We start from the raw sequence: 19,553 nt of genomic DNA, 5'->3' as shown, positions 1-19,553 counted from the left end.
GTAATATAGACACTATTAAAAATCCAGATTTATAGTGATAGAAGGGTTAAACTTCCTATTAAAATTCTATGCAAATATCTGTGTTCATGTAATGTTAAACTTTTCAATATATTACCAGTTGGGAATAGGTATTTCATTAGTGAGTTTAGAACAATTTCGGTTATAGTTTTTATGAAAAATAATTGTACAAGAAAGAGCATGTAATGAAATACATACTTATTGAAATTAATCATGAATTCAGATAAGTTGTTTACAGTGGGTATATATAGTATATAAAGAATAAGTTATGATTAATTCTGAATAAACTTGTGCTGACACTTGATGGCAAAGGATGGTGCCCATTTTGTTAGTCTGTGTCTATAATGGGTCAGGGGTTTCATCTGGGCTGAACATATTCTCTTACAATAAGAATTACGAAGTTAAAACAGTATTTTTTCTTTCTCATATCTGCAGACAGGCAAACATACACCTAGGACCGCCATGTTCACGTGACATCAAGAGGAAACGGAAACCTGTGGCTACAGCATCTCTGTCCAGCCCAAGTGCCAGTAATTATATATGTAGTTATCCTTTATTGACCACCTACTGTGTGTCAGGCACTAAATTATATGTTTTATATACCTTTTCATCTCTGACCCTGAAGTCTGTGCTTTTCCACTGTGTCTTACAGCTTTCTTGAGTTTGAATCCCTATGTTCCACTATCAACAGTCTTTAGTCATCTGTACTTTTGCTCTAGCACAGACAGGAAATTAGGTGTGTGGTAATGAAAATCCTGGTAGGGTGGCAGTTTCGTCAATAGCGAAGGGGCCATATGGATTTATTTACTTTCATGTTTGGTATACAGCACAATACATTATCACTGTTTTAATGTCTAGTAGAGTGCTAATATTCTACCGTTCGAGAAATTTCTAATTAAGTTTTCAAGTTAAAACTTAAGGTTTTCTAGGCAAAACTGGTTCATAGAAACCAAAATAATGGTTATCTTCAGTGGGAGGTAGTGACCAGAGGAGGACATAGAAAAGTCTTCTGGGATGCTGGAAATACTTTATATCAAGAAGTTGGTGGGGATTACACGAGTGTACATACATGTCAGGATTCACTGAGCTGCACATTTACATACACACAGGCATGTTATCCTTAAATGAAGAAAGGGGAATAATTACGTATTCATATCAGCAAGAATACTGGATGTCTATAGACATTTTTCTTTGAAGTTGAGAGAAGATAATTAAATGTAATTATTAATCATAGGAAATAATACTTTGTGTATTTCAATACATTTTGGGGTGAATTGCTCTGGTTAAAAAGGGCGTATCTGCTTGTAGGACCTATCAGAAATACCTATGGTTATTTTCTTGATGATGGTGAATTCACTCTGAGGGAACTGAGCATATCATAAATTATTTTATTTTCTTCAGAAAATACTATATATTATATAGATCAGAGTAATTGATACCTGAGTAAAGAGTAGACCTCAGACAGACAGGAACTCTTATTTCTCTAACTTTACTTAGTAAGTTTCAGCATACTCTGAAATTGACCTGTCTGAGCTTCTGTTTGGAATGGTTGCTTGACAGTGGTTCATACTGAACATTCTTAACCATGGGTCTGATGATTGTAGTAAGTTTTTCTTAGGGATTTTCACATGGCCGTGCTCTGAGCTGAACATTTTACATGAATTATTTCACTTAACCTTTGCAACAACTTTATAAGGCAGATGCTGTTTTTATTCCCAGTTTACACATGGGAAAATTAAGGCTTAGAGAGGTTAAATCACTCACTGAGGTTATATGGTTAATAAATTGTAGAGCCAAGATCAGACCAATTTCCCTATGACTCTTGAGCTGCCCTCTTAAACACTGCAGGTGTTTGGTCTTGTATACGACAGAATTGGTTCCAAACCATGACTCCATGTCAAAACCCAGATCCTCATCCAGTCTGTAGAATTGGAAGCAATAAAACACAGTCTTTATCTTTTTGTTCTTTTTTTCCCCCTTAATATCTAGCTCTATTTTTAGCTTTTAGTTGTTTATAAGAGAAGAGCTGTTGAGAAGTTTATAATCCTTATTCCATATTCAAATCAGGAAATGTACTGGGAGGTATTAAACAAGACTTGAGCATTCAGCATTTCCCCTACTGAGCCCAACTCCTCTCACTTGTTGACTCAGGCCTGCTTCACTGAACATTTTTTTTGTTTTCTATCCACAACCTGAGTGCCCCATGGAGGTGAAGGACATAGCCTGAGCCCACGCCATCAGTCAGTAGAACAAATGGGCTTGCTCTGCCTAACGTCGGGCCATCTCGGATTCCACCTCTTTTATAGAAATGAGTGATGAAGAGAGGTGCGTTCCGCTTTGCCGCTGTATTAATACACATCAGGGGCCAGCTCCTGCCATTAAATCATGCTCCTGCATACATCTGTTATCGGACTCCTCACCAGTGTGATGAACAAGACTGCAGATAGAGGCTTCCTTGTGTCATTCTTTATAGGATTTTCCTAAAAGAATAAATAGCTCAGATCTCTGCCAACACTCTCTCCTGTCACTGTGATGAATTCAGCTTCTTTCTTAAACATGCAGCCACAAATCTTTTCCCTTTTCCCCTCCCCCACTAGTGGAAAGTTTTAAGTTGACTGCATTTAAAGATATTAATAAGGCTAGAAAGGTGAAGAGCAAAAGGGAATAAGATGCCTTCCTGTCTTTTTGTACTAATATTAACAAAGGCCAGGGAAAAGGACCTTTTCATAGGGTCATTAGGTAGATCCATCTTGAAAGTGTAGCACCTCTATTTTCTTCACTTTATCTCCACTCCCCTTCCCTCTATGGCTTTATAACACGCAGGTGCCTGGTGTACAGATCCACCCCTGGATCCTAGTGAGTAACTGTGTTAACCTGCTTTTCAGGTCGATACACCCGAACAGGGAGTACCCACCAATGTCTCCCTCATGCTGAAGTGTACCAGCTGTCATATATTTTCTTAAAGATTGTAACTGGAAGAGAAAAAAGGGTTATTTTCTCTAAAATTTGAGAGACTTAAGTACTTACAAGAAGCATAAGGAACTCAGATGAAAGCAAGACTCCTTTTCCTTGAGATGATTTTCTTCATTAGAATGGCAAATCAGAGCTTTGGGTGTGCAAATCCCATTCCTTCATAAAGTAAACACATGGGGCTTCCCTGGTGGCGCAGTGGTTGAGAGTCCGCCTGCCGATGTGGGGGACGTGGGCTCGTGCCCCGGTCCGAGAGGATCCCACATGCCGCAGGGCAGCTGGGCCCGTGAGCCATGGCCGCTGAGCCTGCACGTCCGGAGCCTGTGCTCTGCGGCGGGAGGGGCCGCAGCAGTGAGAGGCCTGTGTACCGCAAAAAAATTTTAAAAATTAAAAAAAAAAAAAAGTAAACACATGGCTGTAGGTGAAGGAGAATTGGGATAATAAGATATTCTGTTAAGAGCCCTGACTTTTTTTTTTTTTTTTTTTTTTTTTGGCGGGATCTTACTTCCCTGACAAGGGATTGAATCCGTGCCCTCTGCAGTGGAGGCACGGAGTCCTAACCACTGGACCGGCAGGGAATTCCCACGAGCCCTGACTGTTTTGGCCATCCAAGAGCCATTTCTGACCTTCTTCACCCTGGGATAGGATACGTGTCCTTAGAAGGGTACCCAACGGTTAACCTGTTAATTAGTTACATAAGATTTCAAATACCAGGCCAGCAATGCTAGCGATGCATTCACAAGGGCAGGAATTTTTACCTGTCTTGCTCACTGCTGTATCCCACAGCATCTAAAAAATAATGCTCCACACATAGAACAGTCTCTAGATATTTGTTGTATGAATAAATGAATAGAATCTTAAAGATGAAACAGTTATTCTCAATATTATTCTAATCCTGGGATTGGATTCAGTAGTAGTTCCATTTCAGGTTGGCCCTTGTCTCAGGAGTCATAGGGCAGATTCTTATTGCCTACTGTGCCTTTTAATTAAGTTTAAATGTTTTCTAAAGTTAAAAATGTTTTTTGGGCTTCCCTGGTGGCGCAGTGGTTGAGAGTCTGCCTGCCGATGCAGGGGACACGGGTTCGTGCCCCGGTCCGGGAAGATCCCACGTGCCCCAGAGCGGCTGGGCCCGTGAGCTATGGCCGCTGGGCCTGTGCGTCCGGAGCCTGTGCTCTGCAGCGGGAGGGGCCACGACAGTGAGAGGCCCGCGTAGCGCCAAAAAAAAATGTTTTTTAAAATAAATATTGAATGGCCACAAAAGAACATTTATAGAAAATGTATAAGATATAAAGAAAACCAATACAGCAACTATCCATATACCCACCATCCACTTTAAGAAAAGGAACATCACCTTTAAATTTTTCTTCCCACTCTCCTCAGAGGTAACCATTATCCTGATATATATTTTTTGTTAATCATTTGTCATTCTTTGTTTTTTTCAACTAGTTTTGACAGACATATGTATCTCTAAGCAGTATATTGTCTAGTTTTACATGTTTTTGAACCTTGTGTAAATGGAATGTTGTATTTTATAAGTTACAAGTTTCACCCATTTATGTTCCTGAGATTCATTCAGGTCTTATCCTACCAGAATCCATTCATTTTCTTACTGCCATATGTATGGTATTCCATTTTATCAGTTGACAGGTATAATACAATTAACCGTTCTTGATGAACATTTCAGTCATATTCTTATGCTGTTTTACGCTGTTGTGAAAAGTACTGCACCATTCTTCAGGAGAACATATGCAAAAGTTTCTCTTGGCCGTTTCACAGTTCTTAGGATAGCTATATCAAAAAAAGAAAAAAAGTTGTTGTTTGAAGGATGTGGAGAAATTGGAAACCTTGTGCATTGCTGGTGGGAATGTAAAATAATGCAGCCACTGTGGAAAAAGATACGGTAGTTCCTCAAAAATTGAAACATAAAACTACCATGTGATCCATGGTAGTTCTGATTCTGGATATATACCGAAAAGAATTGAAAGCAAAGATTCAAATAGATATTTGTACACCCAGGTTCATAGCAGCATTATTGACAGTAGCCAAAAAGTAGAAACAACCCAAATGTTCATCACTGGATGAATGGATAAATAAAATGTGGTATATACATTCAGTAGGTTATTACTCAGTCTGAAAGCCTTCATTATAAGAATGAAATTATGAATGTTACAACATGGATGAAGGCAACATGTTAAGTGAAATAAGCCAAACACAAAAGGATGAATACTGTATGATTCCACTTATAAGAGGTACCTAAAACAATCCAATTTGTAGAAACAGAAAGTAGAATGGTGGTTGCCGGGGGCTGCAGGAGGAAGAGAATGTGGAGTTATTGTTTAATGGGTAGACAGTTTCCATTTGGGATGATGAGAAAGTTCTGGACATGGATGGTGGTAATGGTTGTGCAACAATATGAATATACTAAATGCTACTGAACAGGATGCTTAGAAATTATTAGAATGGTACATTTTATATATATTTTACCATAATAAAAAATAGGTAGCAAAACAAAGTTTTTCTAGGACAGAGTTTCTTTGTTTTGGTTTGGTTTTTTTAACATCTTTATTGGAGTATAATTGCTTTACAGTGGTGTGTTAGTTTCTGCTGTATCACAAAGTGAATCAGCTAGCTATACGTATACATATATCCACATATCCCCTCCCTCTTGCATCTCCTTCCCACCCTCCCTATCCCACCCCTCTAGGTGGTCACAAAGCACCGAGCTGATCTCCCTGTGCTATGCAGCTGCTTCCCACTAGCTGTCTGTTTTACTTTTGGTGGTGTATATGTGTCCATGCTACTCTCTCACTTCGTTCCAGCTTCCCCTTCCCAATGTCTTCAAGTCCATTCTCTACATCTGCATCTTTATTCCTGTCCTGCCCCTAGGTTCTTCAGAACCTTTTTTTTTTTTTAGATTCCATATATATGTGTTAGCATACGGTATTTGTTTTTCTCTTTCTGACTTAGAGTCTGCAGACTCTAGGTCCATCTGCCTCACTACAAATAACTCAATTTTGTTTCTTTTTATGGCTGAGTAATATTCCATTGTATATATGTGCCACATCTTCTTTATCCATTCATCTGTTGATGGACACTTAGGTTGCTTCCATGTCCTGGCTATTGTAAATAGTGCTGCAATGAACATTGTGGTACATGACTCTTTTTTTTTTTTTTTTTTCGTGGTACGCGGGCCTCTCAGTGTTGTGGCCTCTCCCGTTGCGGAGCACGGGCTCCGGGTGCGCAGGCTCAGCGACCATGGCTCACAGGCCCAGCCGCTCCACGGCATGTGGGATCCTCCCGGACCGGGGCACAAACCCGCGTCCCCTGCATCGGCAGGTGGACTCTCAACCACTGCGCCACCAGGGAAGCCCCATGGCTCCTTTTGAATTATGGTTTTCTCCGGGTATATGCCCAGTAGTGGGATTGCTGTGTCGTATGGTAGTTCTATTTTTAGTTTTTTACAGAACCTCCATACTGTTCTCCATAGTGGCTGTATCAATTTACATTCCCACCAACAGTGAAAGAGGGTTCCCTTTTCTTGACACCCTCTCCAACATTTATTATTTGTAGACTTTTTGATGATGGCCATTCTGACTGGTGTGAGATGATACCTCATTGTAGTTTTGATTTACATTTCTCTAACGATTAGTGATCTTGAGCATCCTTTCATGTGTTTGTTGGCAATCTGTTTATCTTCTTTGGAGAAATGTCTATTTTGGTCTACTGCCCATTTTTGGATTGTTCATTTGTTTTTTTTTTGATATTGAGCTGCATGAGCTGCTTGTATATTTAGGAGATTAATCCTTTTTCAGTTGCTTCATTTGCAAATATCTTCTCCCATTCTGAGGGTTGTCTTTTTGTCTTCTTTATGGTTTCCTTGGCTGTGCAAAGATTTTTAAGTTGCATTAGGTCCCATTTGTTTATTTTTGATTTTATTTCCATTATTCTAGGAGGTGGGTCAAGAAGGATCTTGCTGTGATTTATGTCATAGTGTTCTGCCTATGTTTTCCTCTAAGAGTTTGATAGTTTCTGGCCTTACATTTAGGTCTTTAATCCATTTTGAGTTTACTTTTGTGTATGGTGTTAGGAAGTGTTCTAATTTCATTCTTTTACATGTAGCCGTCCAGTTTTCCCAACACCACTTATTGAAGAGGCTGTCTTTTCTCCATTGTATATTCTTGCCTCCTTTGTCAAAGATAAGGTTACCCTATGTGTGTGGGTTTATCTCTGGGCTTTCTATCCTGTCCCATTGATCTATATTTCTGTTTTTGTGCCAGTACCATACTGTCTTGATTACTGTAGTTTTGTAATATAGTCTCCAGTCAGGGAGCCTGATTCCTCCAGCTCCGTTTTTCGTTCTCAAGATTGTTTTGGCTATTAGGGTTCTTTTGTCTTTCCATACAAACTGTAAAAACTCTTGTTCTAGTTCTGTGAAAAATGCCATTGGTAATTTGATAGGGATTGCATTGAATCTGTAGATTGCTTTGGGTCGTGTTGTCATTTTCACAGTGTTGATTCTTCCAATCCAAGAACATGGTATATCTCACCATCTGTTTGTATCATCTTTAATTTCTTTCATCAGTGTCTTACAGTTATCTGCATACAGGTCTTTTGCCTCCTTAGGTAGGTTTATTCCTAGGTATTTTATTCTTTTTGTTGCAGTGGTAAATGGGAGTGTTTCCTTAATTTCTTTTTCAGATTTTTCATAATTAGTGTATAGGAATGCAAGAGATTTCTGTGCATTAATTTTGTATCCTGCTACTTTACCAAGTTCATTGATTAGCTCTAGTAGTTTTCTGGCAGCATCTTTAGGATTCTCTATGTATAGTATCATGTCATCTGCAAACAGTGGCAGTTTTACTTTTTCTTTTCCGATTTGGATTCCTTTTATTTCTTTTTCTTCTCTGATTGCTAGGGCTAAAACTTCCAAAACTATGTTGAATAATAGTGGTGAGAGTGGGCAACCTTGTCTTGTTCCTGATCCTAGTGGAAATGGTTTCAGTTTTTCACCATTAAAAACGATGTTGGCTGTGGGTTTGTCATATATGCCCTTTATTATGTCAAGGTAAGTTCCCTCTATGCCTACTTTCTGCAGGGTTTTTATCATAAATTGGTGTTGAATTTTGTCAAAAGCTTTTTCTGCATCTATTGAGATGATCATATAGTTTTTATCCTTCAGCTTGTTAATATGGTTTATCACATTGATTGATTTGCGTATATTGAAGAATCCTTGCATTCCTGGGATAAACACCACTTGATCATGGTGTATGATCCGTTTAATGTGTTGTTGGATTCTGTTTGCTAGTATTTTGTTGAGGATTTTTACATCTATGTTCATCAGTGTTAGCGGCCTGTAGTTTTCTTTTTTTGTGACATCTGTGTCTGGTTTTGGTATCAAGGTGATGGTGGCCTCGTAGAATGAGTTTGGGAGTGTTCCTCCCTCTGCTAATTTTGGAAGAGTTTGAGAAGGATAGGTGTTAGCTCTTCTCTAAATGTTTGATAGAATTCGCCTGTGAAGCCATCTGGTCCTGGGACTTTTTTTGTTGGAAGATTTTTAATCACAGTTTCAATTTCAGTGCTTGCGATTGGTCTGTTCATCTTTTCTATTTCTTCCTGGTTCAGTCTTGGAAAGTTGTGCTTTTCTAAGAATTTGTCCATTTCTTCCAGGTTGTCCATTTTTTTGTCATAGAGTTGCTTGCAGTAATCTCTCATGGACCTTTGTATTTCTGCCATGTCAGTTGGTACTTCTCCTTTTTCATTTCTAATTCTGTTGATTTGAGTCTTTTCTCTTTTTTTCTTGATGAATCTGGCTAATGGTTTATCAATTTTATCTTCTCAAAGAACCAGCTTTTAGTTTTATTGATCTTTGCTATCGTTTCCTTCATTTCTTTTTCATTTATTTCTGAACTGATCTTTATGATTTCTTTCCTTCTGCTAACTTGGGGTTTTTTTTGTTGTTCTTTCTCTAATTGCTTTAGGTGTAAAGTTAGGTTGTTTATTTGAGATGTTTCTTGTTTCTTGATGTAGGATTGTGTTGCTATAAACTTCCCTTTAGAACTGCTTTTGCTGCATCCCATAGGTTGTGGGGTTGTCGTGTTTTTTTTTTTTTTTTTTTTTTTTTGGGTTGTCGTGTTTTCATTGTCATTTGTTTCTAAATTTTTTTGATTTCCTCTTTGATTTCTTCAGTCATCTCTTGGTTATTTAGTAGCGTATTGTTTAGCCTCCTTGTGTTTGCATTTTTAAAGTTTTTTTCCTGTAATTGATATCTAGTCTCATAGCATTGTGGTCGGAAAAGATACTTGATACGATTTCAACTTTCTTAAATTTACCAAGGCTTGATTTGTGACCCAAGATATGATCTATCCTGAGAATGTTCCATGAGCACTTGAGAAGAAAGTGTATTCTGGTTTTGGATGGAACGTCCTATAAATATCAATTAAGTCCATCTTGTTTAATGTGTCATTTAAAGCTTGTGTTTAATTATTTATTTTCATTTTGGATGATCTGCCCATTCGTGAAAGTGGGGTGTTAAAGTCCCCTACTGTTATTGTGTTACTGTTGCTTTCCCCTTTTATGGCTGTTAGCATTTGCCTTATGTATTGAGGTGCTCCTGTGTTGGGTGCATAAATATTTACAATTTTTATATCTTCTTCTTGGATTGATTCCTTGATCATTATGTAGTGTTCTTCTTTGTCTCTTGTAATAGTCTTTATTTTAAACTCTAGTTTGTCTGATATGAGAATTGCTACTCTAGCTTTCTTTTTTTTTGTTTTTGTTTTTTTTGCAGTACACAGGCCTCTCACTGTTGTGGCCTCTCCCGCTGTGGAGCACAGGCTCCGGACACATAGGCTCAGCGGCCACGGCTCATGGGCCCAGCCGCTCCGTGGCATGTGGGATCTTCCCAGACCGGGGCACGAACCTGTGTCCCCTGCATCGGCAGGCGGACTCTCAGCCCCTGCGCCACCAGGGAAGCCCCCTAGCTTTCTTTTGATTTCCATTTGCATGGAATATCTTTTTCCATCCTCTCATATTCAGTCTGTATGTGTCCCTAGGTCTGAAATGGGTTTCTTGTAGACAGCGTATATATGGGTCTTGTTTTTGTATCCATTCAGCAAGTCTTTGTCTTTTAGTTGGAACATTTAATCCATTTACATTTAAGGTAATTATCGATATGTATGTTCCTGTTACCATTTTCTGAATTATTTTGGGTTTGTTGTTGTAGGTCTTTCCATTCTCTTGTGTTTCCTGCCTAGAGAAGTTCCTTTAGCATTTGTTGTAGAGCTGGTTTGGTGGTGCTGAATTCTCTTAGCTTCTGCGTGTCTGTAAAGGTTTTAATTTCTCCATCGAATCTGAATGAGATCCTTTCTGGGTAGAGTAATCTTGGTTGTAGGTTTTTCCCTTTCATCACTTTAAATATGTCCTACCACTCCCTTCTGCCTTGCAGAGTTTCTGCTGAACGTTCAGCTGTTAACATTATGGGGATTCCCTTGTATGTTATTTGTTGTTTTTCCCTTGCTGCTTTTAATATTTTTTCTTTGTATTTAATTTTTGATAGTTTGATTTATATGTGTCTTGGCATGTTTCTCCTTGGATTTATCCTATATGGGACTCTCTGCACTTCCTGGACTTGATTGACTATTTCCTTTCCCATATTAGAGAAGTTTTCAACTATAATCTTTTCAAGTATTTTCTCAGTCACTTTCTTTTTCTCTTCTTCTGGGACCCCCTATAATTCAAATGTTGGTGCATTTAATGTTGTCCCAGAGGTCTCTGAGACTGTCCTCAATTCTTTTCATTCTTTTTTCTTTATTCTCCTCTGCGGTAGTTATTTCCACTATTTTATCTTCCAGGTCACTTACCCGTTCTTTGGCCTCAGTTATTCTGCTATTGATTTCTTCTAGAGAATTTTAAATTTCATTTATTATGTTGTTATCATTGTTTGTTTGCTCTTTAGTTCTTCTAGGTCCTTGTTAAACCTTTCTTTTATTTTCTCCATTCTGTTTCCAAGATTTTCTATCATCTTTACTGTCATTACTGTGAATTCTTTTTGAGGTAGCTGCCTATTTCTTCTTCATTTGTTTGGTCTGGTGGGTTTTTACCTTGCTACTTCATCTGCTGTGTATTTCTCTGTCTTCTCATTTTGCTTAACTTACTGTGTTTGGGGTCTCCTCTTCACAGGCTGCAGGTTTGTATTTTCCATTGTTTTTGGTGTCTGCCCCCAGTGGGTAATGTTGGCTCCGTGGGATGTGTAGGCTTCCTGTTGGAGGGGACTGGTGCCTGTGTTCTGATAGATGAGGCTGGATCTTGTCTTTCTGGTGGGCCGGACCGTGTCTGGTCATGTGTTTTGAGGTGTTTGTGACCTTATTATGATTTTAGGCAGCCTCTCTGCTAATGGGTGGGGTTGTGTTCCTGTCTTGCTAGTTGTTTGGCATGGGGTATCCAGCACTGGAGCTTGCTGGTCGTTGAGTGGAGCTGGTTCTTAGAGTTGAGACGGAGATCTCTGGGAGAGCTCTCGCCGATTGATATTACAAGGGGCCGGGAGGTCTCTGGTGGACCATTGTCCTGAACTCAGCTCTCCCACCTCAGAGGCTCAGGCCTGACACCCGGCTGGAGCACCAAGACCCAGTTCTTGGAGAAGGGGCTTGCAATTTCTAGGGAGCAAGGTTTCTTTGTAACTGCTGTGTCCATGAGATCACAAAGAAAGTTCTCATTTTCTGAAGGAAATGTATCCAGAGAAGTAGATGGCACAATTTCCATAGTCTAATTCCACTTCTTTGGATAGGACTCCTCAAAAAGGTAACAAGCCAAGAATCTAGGACAGTTTTTTCACCATGGTTGATGAGCATCTAGTAATGGTAATTATAGTTTTATGAAATTTATTTTCACTTAAATAGGAGTGAATGAGTACATGTGTGTGAGAAATAGAGAGAGATTTGGGTGGTGATGTCAGATGTATTTCTTGCTGCTATGGTTGAGGTTCCAAAATGTTTGAAAGCCACTACCCTCTAAAAACTCTTGTATATGTGCCATGGAGTTAATAGCTTTCAAGGTTTTTTTTTTTTTCTTTCTGAAATTTATGTTTGAATGTTGGGTGTACCTGTAAATCTGAAATAAACCCTTGGGTGCACTATGATATAATCTCATCTTTTTCATTAAGAAAAAAAAAGTATTGGTCATGACCCACTACATTGATTTTGTGACACATAATTTGAAAATTACTTTTCTAGGTTATATTCCTGGGAATGGAATTATTGTAACAGGATAAAAGCAAAACTTTTTAAGATTTTGCTCTGTTTTAGTGTCTATATTTGTTTTCAACAGTGGGGGTATGATGGTGGTTTGTACTGCTCTGCTCAGGGGGCATTTGGAAATGTGAGGACAGTGTTTGGTTGTCACAATGACTGGGGAATGTTTTTGGCATTCAGGGACAGGGTCCAGAATGGTAAGTGTCCTAAAAAAAATAGGACAGCCCTGCACAAGCAATGATTATCCTGTCCAGAATGTCTTAATGTGCTTGTTGAAAAACCATGGGCTTGGTGTGTGATTTTTCTGCCATTTGCCTTATTATTCAGTATTTATTGGTGACACTGTCATATTGGAGGCATAAGATGTTGTAGAAAGAGCAGAGGGCTTGGAGTCCAGTATATATGAGTTTGAGTCTTGCTACTTAACCAGCCCGGTTGTGTCCCTGAACAAATTATCTGCTTTCTCTATGCCTAAGTTTTCTGATCCAGGAAATGGAGATGACGATACCTACTTCTAAGAGTTTGCATTAAGAAACAAGATTATAGTATACGTTGTTTACACGGTACAGTGCCTGGCACATAAATGCTTAGTAAGTGATTATTACTACATTATGAATTTGTACTACTGGATTTACTCATTTGTTCAGTTAAACCCATTTTCTGAGGTGGAGAAATACAATACTTATCTTACTTAAATCTTGCCTTTATTTTTTGGTTTAAAAAAAAAAAGAAACTTTATGTGGCCACTTGGTTTAATAGGACATAAAGTATAAGAATTAAGAAAGTTTTGTGTTGACATCTCTCTCATTCTAATTTGTCTCCTTTTGACTTTTTTCCTCCTTACTTTTATTGTAACACCCTTACCAGTTCACATGGATGCAGTGGAGCCAACCGTACCAGCATCACAGGCCCCCACATCTCCGAACTCTGAGTGGTTGGTCAGGACCTCTGCTGCAGAGAAAACCACTGACTCAACTGCAGCAACATTTTTTAAAATGCCACAAGAAAAGAGCCCTGGATACAGCTAGACAGCAGAATTTCACCCACCAAGAGCCGACTAGATGTTGCTGAAACAAATATTGGACTTTGTATTATATTGCCTTGCATATCTTAATTGACATTCCCAGTCCTTTCGCCACCAGGGCTGACTCCTCTTCAAAGAAGTGGACTCTTTCTCTTAGAAAATCATATTGTGAAAATCTTTTTTTTTTAATTGTAAAATATTAGGACAGCAATTTTTTTAGAAAAAGTCATCCTATGCTATATTTGTTACATTGCTGTTGCTGTCCCAACAGTTACCTACAGCTCTGTTTACAGAGCTGTTGCTGTTTTGCAGGTATGTCTTTTTTCTTGAAGAACTAGTAACTGCTTTTGCATATTTTTTGTGTAGAGCTTTTAATACCATTTGAGGGAGTTCCAAATTTGCAGCCAGTTCCAGACAAAGTTAAACACAGATTTAAGATCTGTGTGTGGAATTGTTTGCAGGAGATAAGGCTTGCCTTTGAGCCTGGTCTTGATTCAAGCAGAGTGCCAATAAGATAAATCCACCAAGTACTCAATTTGGAGCCTCAGAAAAGACTACCAGCAGCATGGGCCTTGGAAGCTTACTCCATTTTTCTAGATGTCCTGTTGGAATCGCCAGCAGCTGCATTGTACTTTGCCTCATCTCCAAAGTCTGTGTTCTACTGAAAGAGGACCTATATATATATACACATACAGATCGGTGTCATGAAGAAGGTGCTTTAGGTGTACAGCAAATTTAAAACAGTGGATTGTGTCTTAATACTTCATGTTGCGGTGTAAGCCTTTATGTACTAAACGAGACTTTTATTGTTAGTATTATAGGTCAATAACCTGTAGCAGAAATTCATACTCTATTATAATAATGGCTTTTTGAGGCCATACTTTGGGGAGGAAAAATGTCTTTTTGACATGCCTTTATACTTGGTATGTTTATGACGGCTCAGCTGCATGAAGAGTTATATATACAGCCATGCCTCAAGTTGGATGCTTCTTTGTCAAAATGAGGAATAAGTGACTGCCTAGAGCTTCTGAAGAAAAGCCACCCTTTCTAAAAAAGTATTATCAAGATTGTCTGTCGTTGAGGGGCCTGGTTGGCAGAAGGGCCCGTTTTTGTACAAATTGAATGCTTTTACTCTGAGATACACAGAAGCCATTCTCAAGTGTCCGCTGCTCTTGTGACATTCTAGAGGAACTCCCACCCCTGCACCTGCTAGGACAGAGCCTCCTTTCTTTCCCCGAAGCGCAGTTGTCCTTTCTCACACACAATTTAATGGTGGGCCGCTCTGTCGTATTCCTTTAAAAATTGTTGTCCTTATCAGTGGTAGCTCCAGAATGTCCTTGTCAGTGGTGTGGGTGTGAATCTGGTGGGAAAGGGGTACTGGAAGCTAAGTTTACATAGTACTTCATGTAAGACTGAGAACATGGCAGTTGTCCACAACAAGGAATATGGTGGAGGGAGGGGCGGGTGGAGATTACGGCATGAGGAGTAGTGCTAAAGCCAGCCCAGCATCCCTGGGAGCCACCCAGATTCTTGTGCAGTAGCGAGTGTACTTCCCTTCCTATGGCTGCACCCATAGCAGAATAGAAAACATAATGTCTGTTGAATATAAAGTGGTTCTACTCAGTTGTTCTAGTGATGAAGGTATCTTTTTGTTGTAATATGTGCATTCTTACCTAGTCCCAATAGTGTCCCGAGGCACACATTTCTAACATAATTTGTTGGATTTAAGGGAGAAATTCATGAACATAATAATTTTATTTTCTTTGCACTAAGCTCCATGGCTCATTCAGAGATCAGTCCTGTGATCATCGCCTGTTAAGACCTCTGTAGTTCGGGTAGCATCTTTTTCTTCATGACATGTAGCCTAATAATTCTCCTTTCTACCTGCGATTAAAAATCACTTATATGCACAACTTTATTTACCTTTTAAACATCTATGATGTAAAGGTAGGTGATTGCTACCATTTTATAGAGTCAAGAACAGTCTCAGTGACTTGCCCCAAATCTCATAATCAAGTCAGACTAAAATCCCAGACTTACAGACTTTCTTGGCCCTGGGTTATAATCTTTGGGTTGTCACTGATAGACCTGAGTCACTCTGAGACTCATATTTTTGAAACAGTATGCCAGATAAACAGAATGTTTATCACCTTTCTTGATCAAGCTTTCGTACATATTTTGAACACTTTCAACGGGGAGCAACCCAAAATGCCATATCTGTAATAACTAGGAGAGAAACTTAATTGCCTAAGAGAATAGCCATTAAGCACACAAATATTTTTCCAATACAGGGTTGTAAATTGTGCTCCTTATTTTAAGCTGCTGCGTGAGCACGCTTGCAGAATTATTCACCGACTTATTCTGCTTGTTTTTTATGAGTCAGTTCCAGAGGAATACTCTTAGAATCACGTTTATTTTGAATCTTAAATTTTAAATATCCTTTTTATATGGCAAAGTGTATAATGTCATAAATTAAGAGAAATCTGTTACCTTTCAACAAAAGGTATAATTTCAAAATCGGGTTTTGAAATCTGTTGAAAAAAAATTATAGCTTGACTTCTTTTGAGGATAATCATTGAGCTCACTTGTGTTTGATCTGCTCAAAAGTAATAACCGAAGCAGAGTTCCACAGTTCTTCCTAATTTCAGGATTCTGATTTATCCCAGCTTGCTGTCCAGTCTGCTTGTCTAAATCCTAATCTTGGGTATTTTTCACAATGGGCGAAAACGTCATGTACTTGCATGAGCATCGCTCATAAAGGGTAGTCTTGCTTACCGGTTTAAGGGAATTCGAGAGTATTTTTCAGGTGCAGTATTATAAAGGGAACAACTTCATTTGCATCAAAACTTGTGTTGCTTTTTGGTAAGAACTGTTCAGAAGAGGAAATTAGTAGCTGTTTACATGGTGCCAGGTTTGGAGGGGCAGAGTATGATCTTTATTGAGTGGTGTGTTCTCGATAAATAGGCCTCATTTAGCCTTGAATTCTTTAGAAATCAAATGCAATTGGAAATTTCAGATGACAGAGTTGTGCTGGGCTATAGAAACAGGCTGCAAATGAGGCCATTTTGGCAGCAAAATGACCAAAAGCTGAAATAAAGCTTCTTAATCTGTGATGCTTGTGGCATCCTTTGCTAAGTAAAGCTCAATACCTAGGAGAGGTAATTTAAACTACTTGTGAATCCCAGATAGGTGAATCTGACATATCTCTACTTTGGAACCAGAAATGCAGTCTAGATCACAGCATAGCAAGTTCTGATGCTCAAAGTACAGGAGCAGAGTTATCACAGCAGCAAGTCATTTAGAGTTGAACGAGTCTCAGAGTCACGTGAGGAAGGAGCTAGGTGGCACTGTCATTGCTGGTGTGATGGGTTCTCCACTTCGGCTCCAGGAAAAGGCTCCTGGTGATGCCTGATTCATTTCAAGCCTTTGCTTTATTTTGGCTTCACTACCATGATTCTGAGCCACAAGCTTTTTTATTTCCTGGGGATTAAGCTGTGTAAAAATACAGCATTAGCCGTATTCAGCATTCTGTATATTTGGTGAACCTTATCTGAGCTGGGATGAGAACAGAGTGGCTTTCTCTAGCAGCAGTGGATACAGTCTAGTGGGGGACATAGCTTATAGGCTGTATCATGGTTCATGGGATGGTGGGAGGGGTGGCAGAAGCGGTTTGCTCTTGCTGTCAGCTGCTTCCTTTGCTAATGTTTCAGCTGCCCATTTTACTTGTCAGTATTTCCTTATCTCCCTCTCCAGTTGTGACAGTGTGGTTACTGATAGTGACAGCAATCAGGTTGGGTTCCTACCCCATGAGAAAACTGGCACAGAGGAAAAAAGGTGAGGAAATTGGTGGGTTCTGCTATTAGCACTAAACACAAGTGGCCCACACATGCTTTCATCAAGATCACGAAACAGATGAACATCAGATGCCTGGAAATAGCAACATGGAAAAGAAACAAAGGAAATTGAGTGATCTTGCCGAAGAGTGTGGATTAGAAGGTTTTTAACAAGCCCAGCAAAACAAACTTATGGCCAAAAGAAGTTGTTTTCCTGCCACTGCCCTGCACTGCACTTGGTAAAATTGTCAAATGTGGGGGGAAAAATTTTTTCCAAGCACAGTATTGAAGAATGGGGCAGATCCTGAAGATGTTCACCAAGGAAAGGAATCTTGGCAAGGTTCAGACTGGGAAGGCAAGGGGAAAGGGGAAGAGAAGGAGATGCGTAGAGCAGGGCTGCTAGGGCCCCGAGATCAACAGCATGCATACATTCTCCCCCCCTCCAGATCTGCTGAATCAGAAACTCTGAGGGTAAGGCCCAGGAGTCTTTTACCAGCCCTCCAGGGGACTTGATGTTTAAGAACGATGCACAATGATGTTTAAGAACCGCAGGCTTTGCCACAGTTAAAAAGGAGTGTTTTAATATACTGGTGTCCCCCCCAAGCTCTGAGGTGCTCTTATACTTTCCTCCATAAGTATGGAGATGTTTTGTGTATGGTTCTTTGCAGAAACTGTTAAATGTCTTTATTTCCCATACTTTTTCCCTCAAGTTCCTGAAAGATCTCCTGGAAACATTGAGAAAGGATGATGTGGAGAAAAATGCCATTGAGGCCATTTTTAGATGGATAGAAACAACCTTTTAAAAGTGGATTAAAGTATAACAATGGATTTTTAGTCTGTGAGTGATCATTGATTTTCATAACCGACAGTAAAACATTTGTGTAAGATACTGCCATCCATGATTTTATGATACCTGTTCATTACATCTTAGTTTCATGGGAAAATGTCATATATTTTCATAATGATGAAGTCTTTAAAGTATGGCTCACAAAAATGAAAAAAATAATTGGAAGAAGAAAACACCCTGAGTACATAGCTATTGTGTAATAAATACCTGTTGAATTATTGGTAATCTTTTGCTGGGAATTAATCTCAGTACTTCAGAGCATGTAAAAATCAATTTTCAGTGATCCCACTTAATCATACCTTACTGTCTTTGTTTTACATTTTCAGCTAGTGATTCCGCAGGGGTTGGGAACCAGTAGTAACAACATGTTATATTTTTTCATCGTCTGACTTACGATTCAGTGTTTCAGAAGACAGTACTCTAATGTTAAAGCTTTGAAGTGGTGGTATGGTCATTTTTTTCTTTAGATTTTATTTGTGTGAATTGGCGTAGGCCCTACTTTATTACTAAAGCCTATGAACCAAATTTCTCTTTCTGGGAATATGTGTGGCTACGGAGGAGTTCTCTAGTATCATTTCCTCAGATGCTCATGTTTCGTGCCTGGAGTTTTATTTATAAAGGTGACTGATGATGCGGAAAGGTCAGTGCCATTGAAAGAAAAGTCTAATGTTACAGTTCCCATAGAAACAGGAGGCACGGTTTGCCATGCAGGGCCACAGGACAAACACCAAGTTTGGGTCAGGAGGCAGAAGATGGGAACAAGTGATAGGTTTAGGCCAGAGCCATGATCAGGATTTTCTTGGGAAAGGCAAAGCAGGGCAGGGAGAACAGTTTAGGCATGGCTAGTGAATAATTCCAGGGCCTTAGGGCTACAGTGTGGGCTCCACACTGGTGCCTGGCCCTGGGATGACTGTGTCCAGGGGTGTGCAGGCCAGATGGAGGAGGTGTGGCTCCATCAGACGCGGTTAGTTTGCATATCAAAAGCATGCTGCAGGCTGAGTCCTTTGCAGTCTCTAAGAACCGGCCAGCCCTGAGACGGGTCATCTTTCCCCATCCAGAAAGTTTTTTTAAGATGTCGAAACATCATAATATATTGGAAATATAAAACATGATTAATACACATGTATAGACTGTTCAGCTCTCCTTTCAATTTTTGTAGTCTTTTAAGCACCACGTAATTTTTCTTTTCCGTCTTGAAAACCATTTAAAAGTACCTCTGGCCAAAAATGTTAGCGTTACTAGATATTATCAAGGTGTGGGAATATAAAAAATTTTAAGATGTAAATTATGAAAATAATGTTTTATTTCGCTAGAAGTGAGTTCTGACCCTTGCAGATCCCTCATTCAAATGTTTAACTGAAAAAGGGAAGAAAATATCAGAGAACTTATAAGTAGCCTTGGTGACTGACTTAAATCAACCCGTTTCACTACATATAGTTTCTACACCTTGCTCCTCCCAGTGGGCCATGTATTTCTCCATGAAAATCTGCTACCCCAAAATCATGGTGACAATTTGAATTGCTCTAAATATTTATCTCGCTCAACCTCCCACCTATTGTCAGCAGCTATTGCAAACTGGCCATTTTCAACCCTTTCAGTCCCCACCTTCTCTCAAC

At 39.3% G+C, this 19,553-nt stretch overlaps 1 protein-coding gene across 3 annotated transcripts in view; it reads left to right on the top strand.

Annotated features, from left to right (window-relative positions):
* The window catches only part of GPATCH2L (G-patch domain containing 2 like), a 59,300-nt gene extending 45,616 nt beyond the window's left edge, over positions 1-13,684 (top strand). Inside the window, exons 9-10 of one of the 3 annotated variants that reach the window (XM_065871840.1) lie at positions 454-548; positions 13,101-13,684. In XM_065871840.1, the coding sequence (XP_065727912.1) occupies positions 454-548; positions 13,101-13,261 (256 nt within the window). In that variant the 3' untranslated portion in view covers positions 13,262-13,684. Of the gene's footprint in view, positions 1-453; positions 549-2,324; positions 2,447-13,100 lie in introns of those variants that run through there. The other 2 variants (XM_065871839.1, XM_065871841.1) reach the window with 2 other exon arrangements.
* Positions 13,685-19,553: the final 5,869 nt, after the last annotated feature.

The sequence above is a fragment of the Phocoena phocoena genome, chromosome 2 (assembly GCF_963924675.1).
Source record: "Phocoena phocoena chromosome 2, mPhoPho1.1, whole genome shotgun sequence".
Lineage (NCBI taxonomy): Eukaryota > Metazoa > Chordata > Mammalia > Artiodactyla > Phocoenidae > Phocoena > Phocoena phocoena.
The sequence above is the reverse complement of the archived record's forward strand: the minus strand, read 5'-3'. Positions and strand labels throughout refer to the sequence as shown.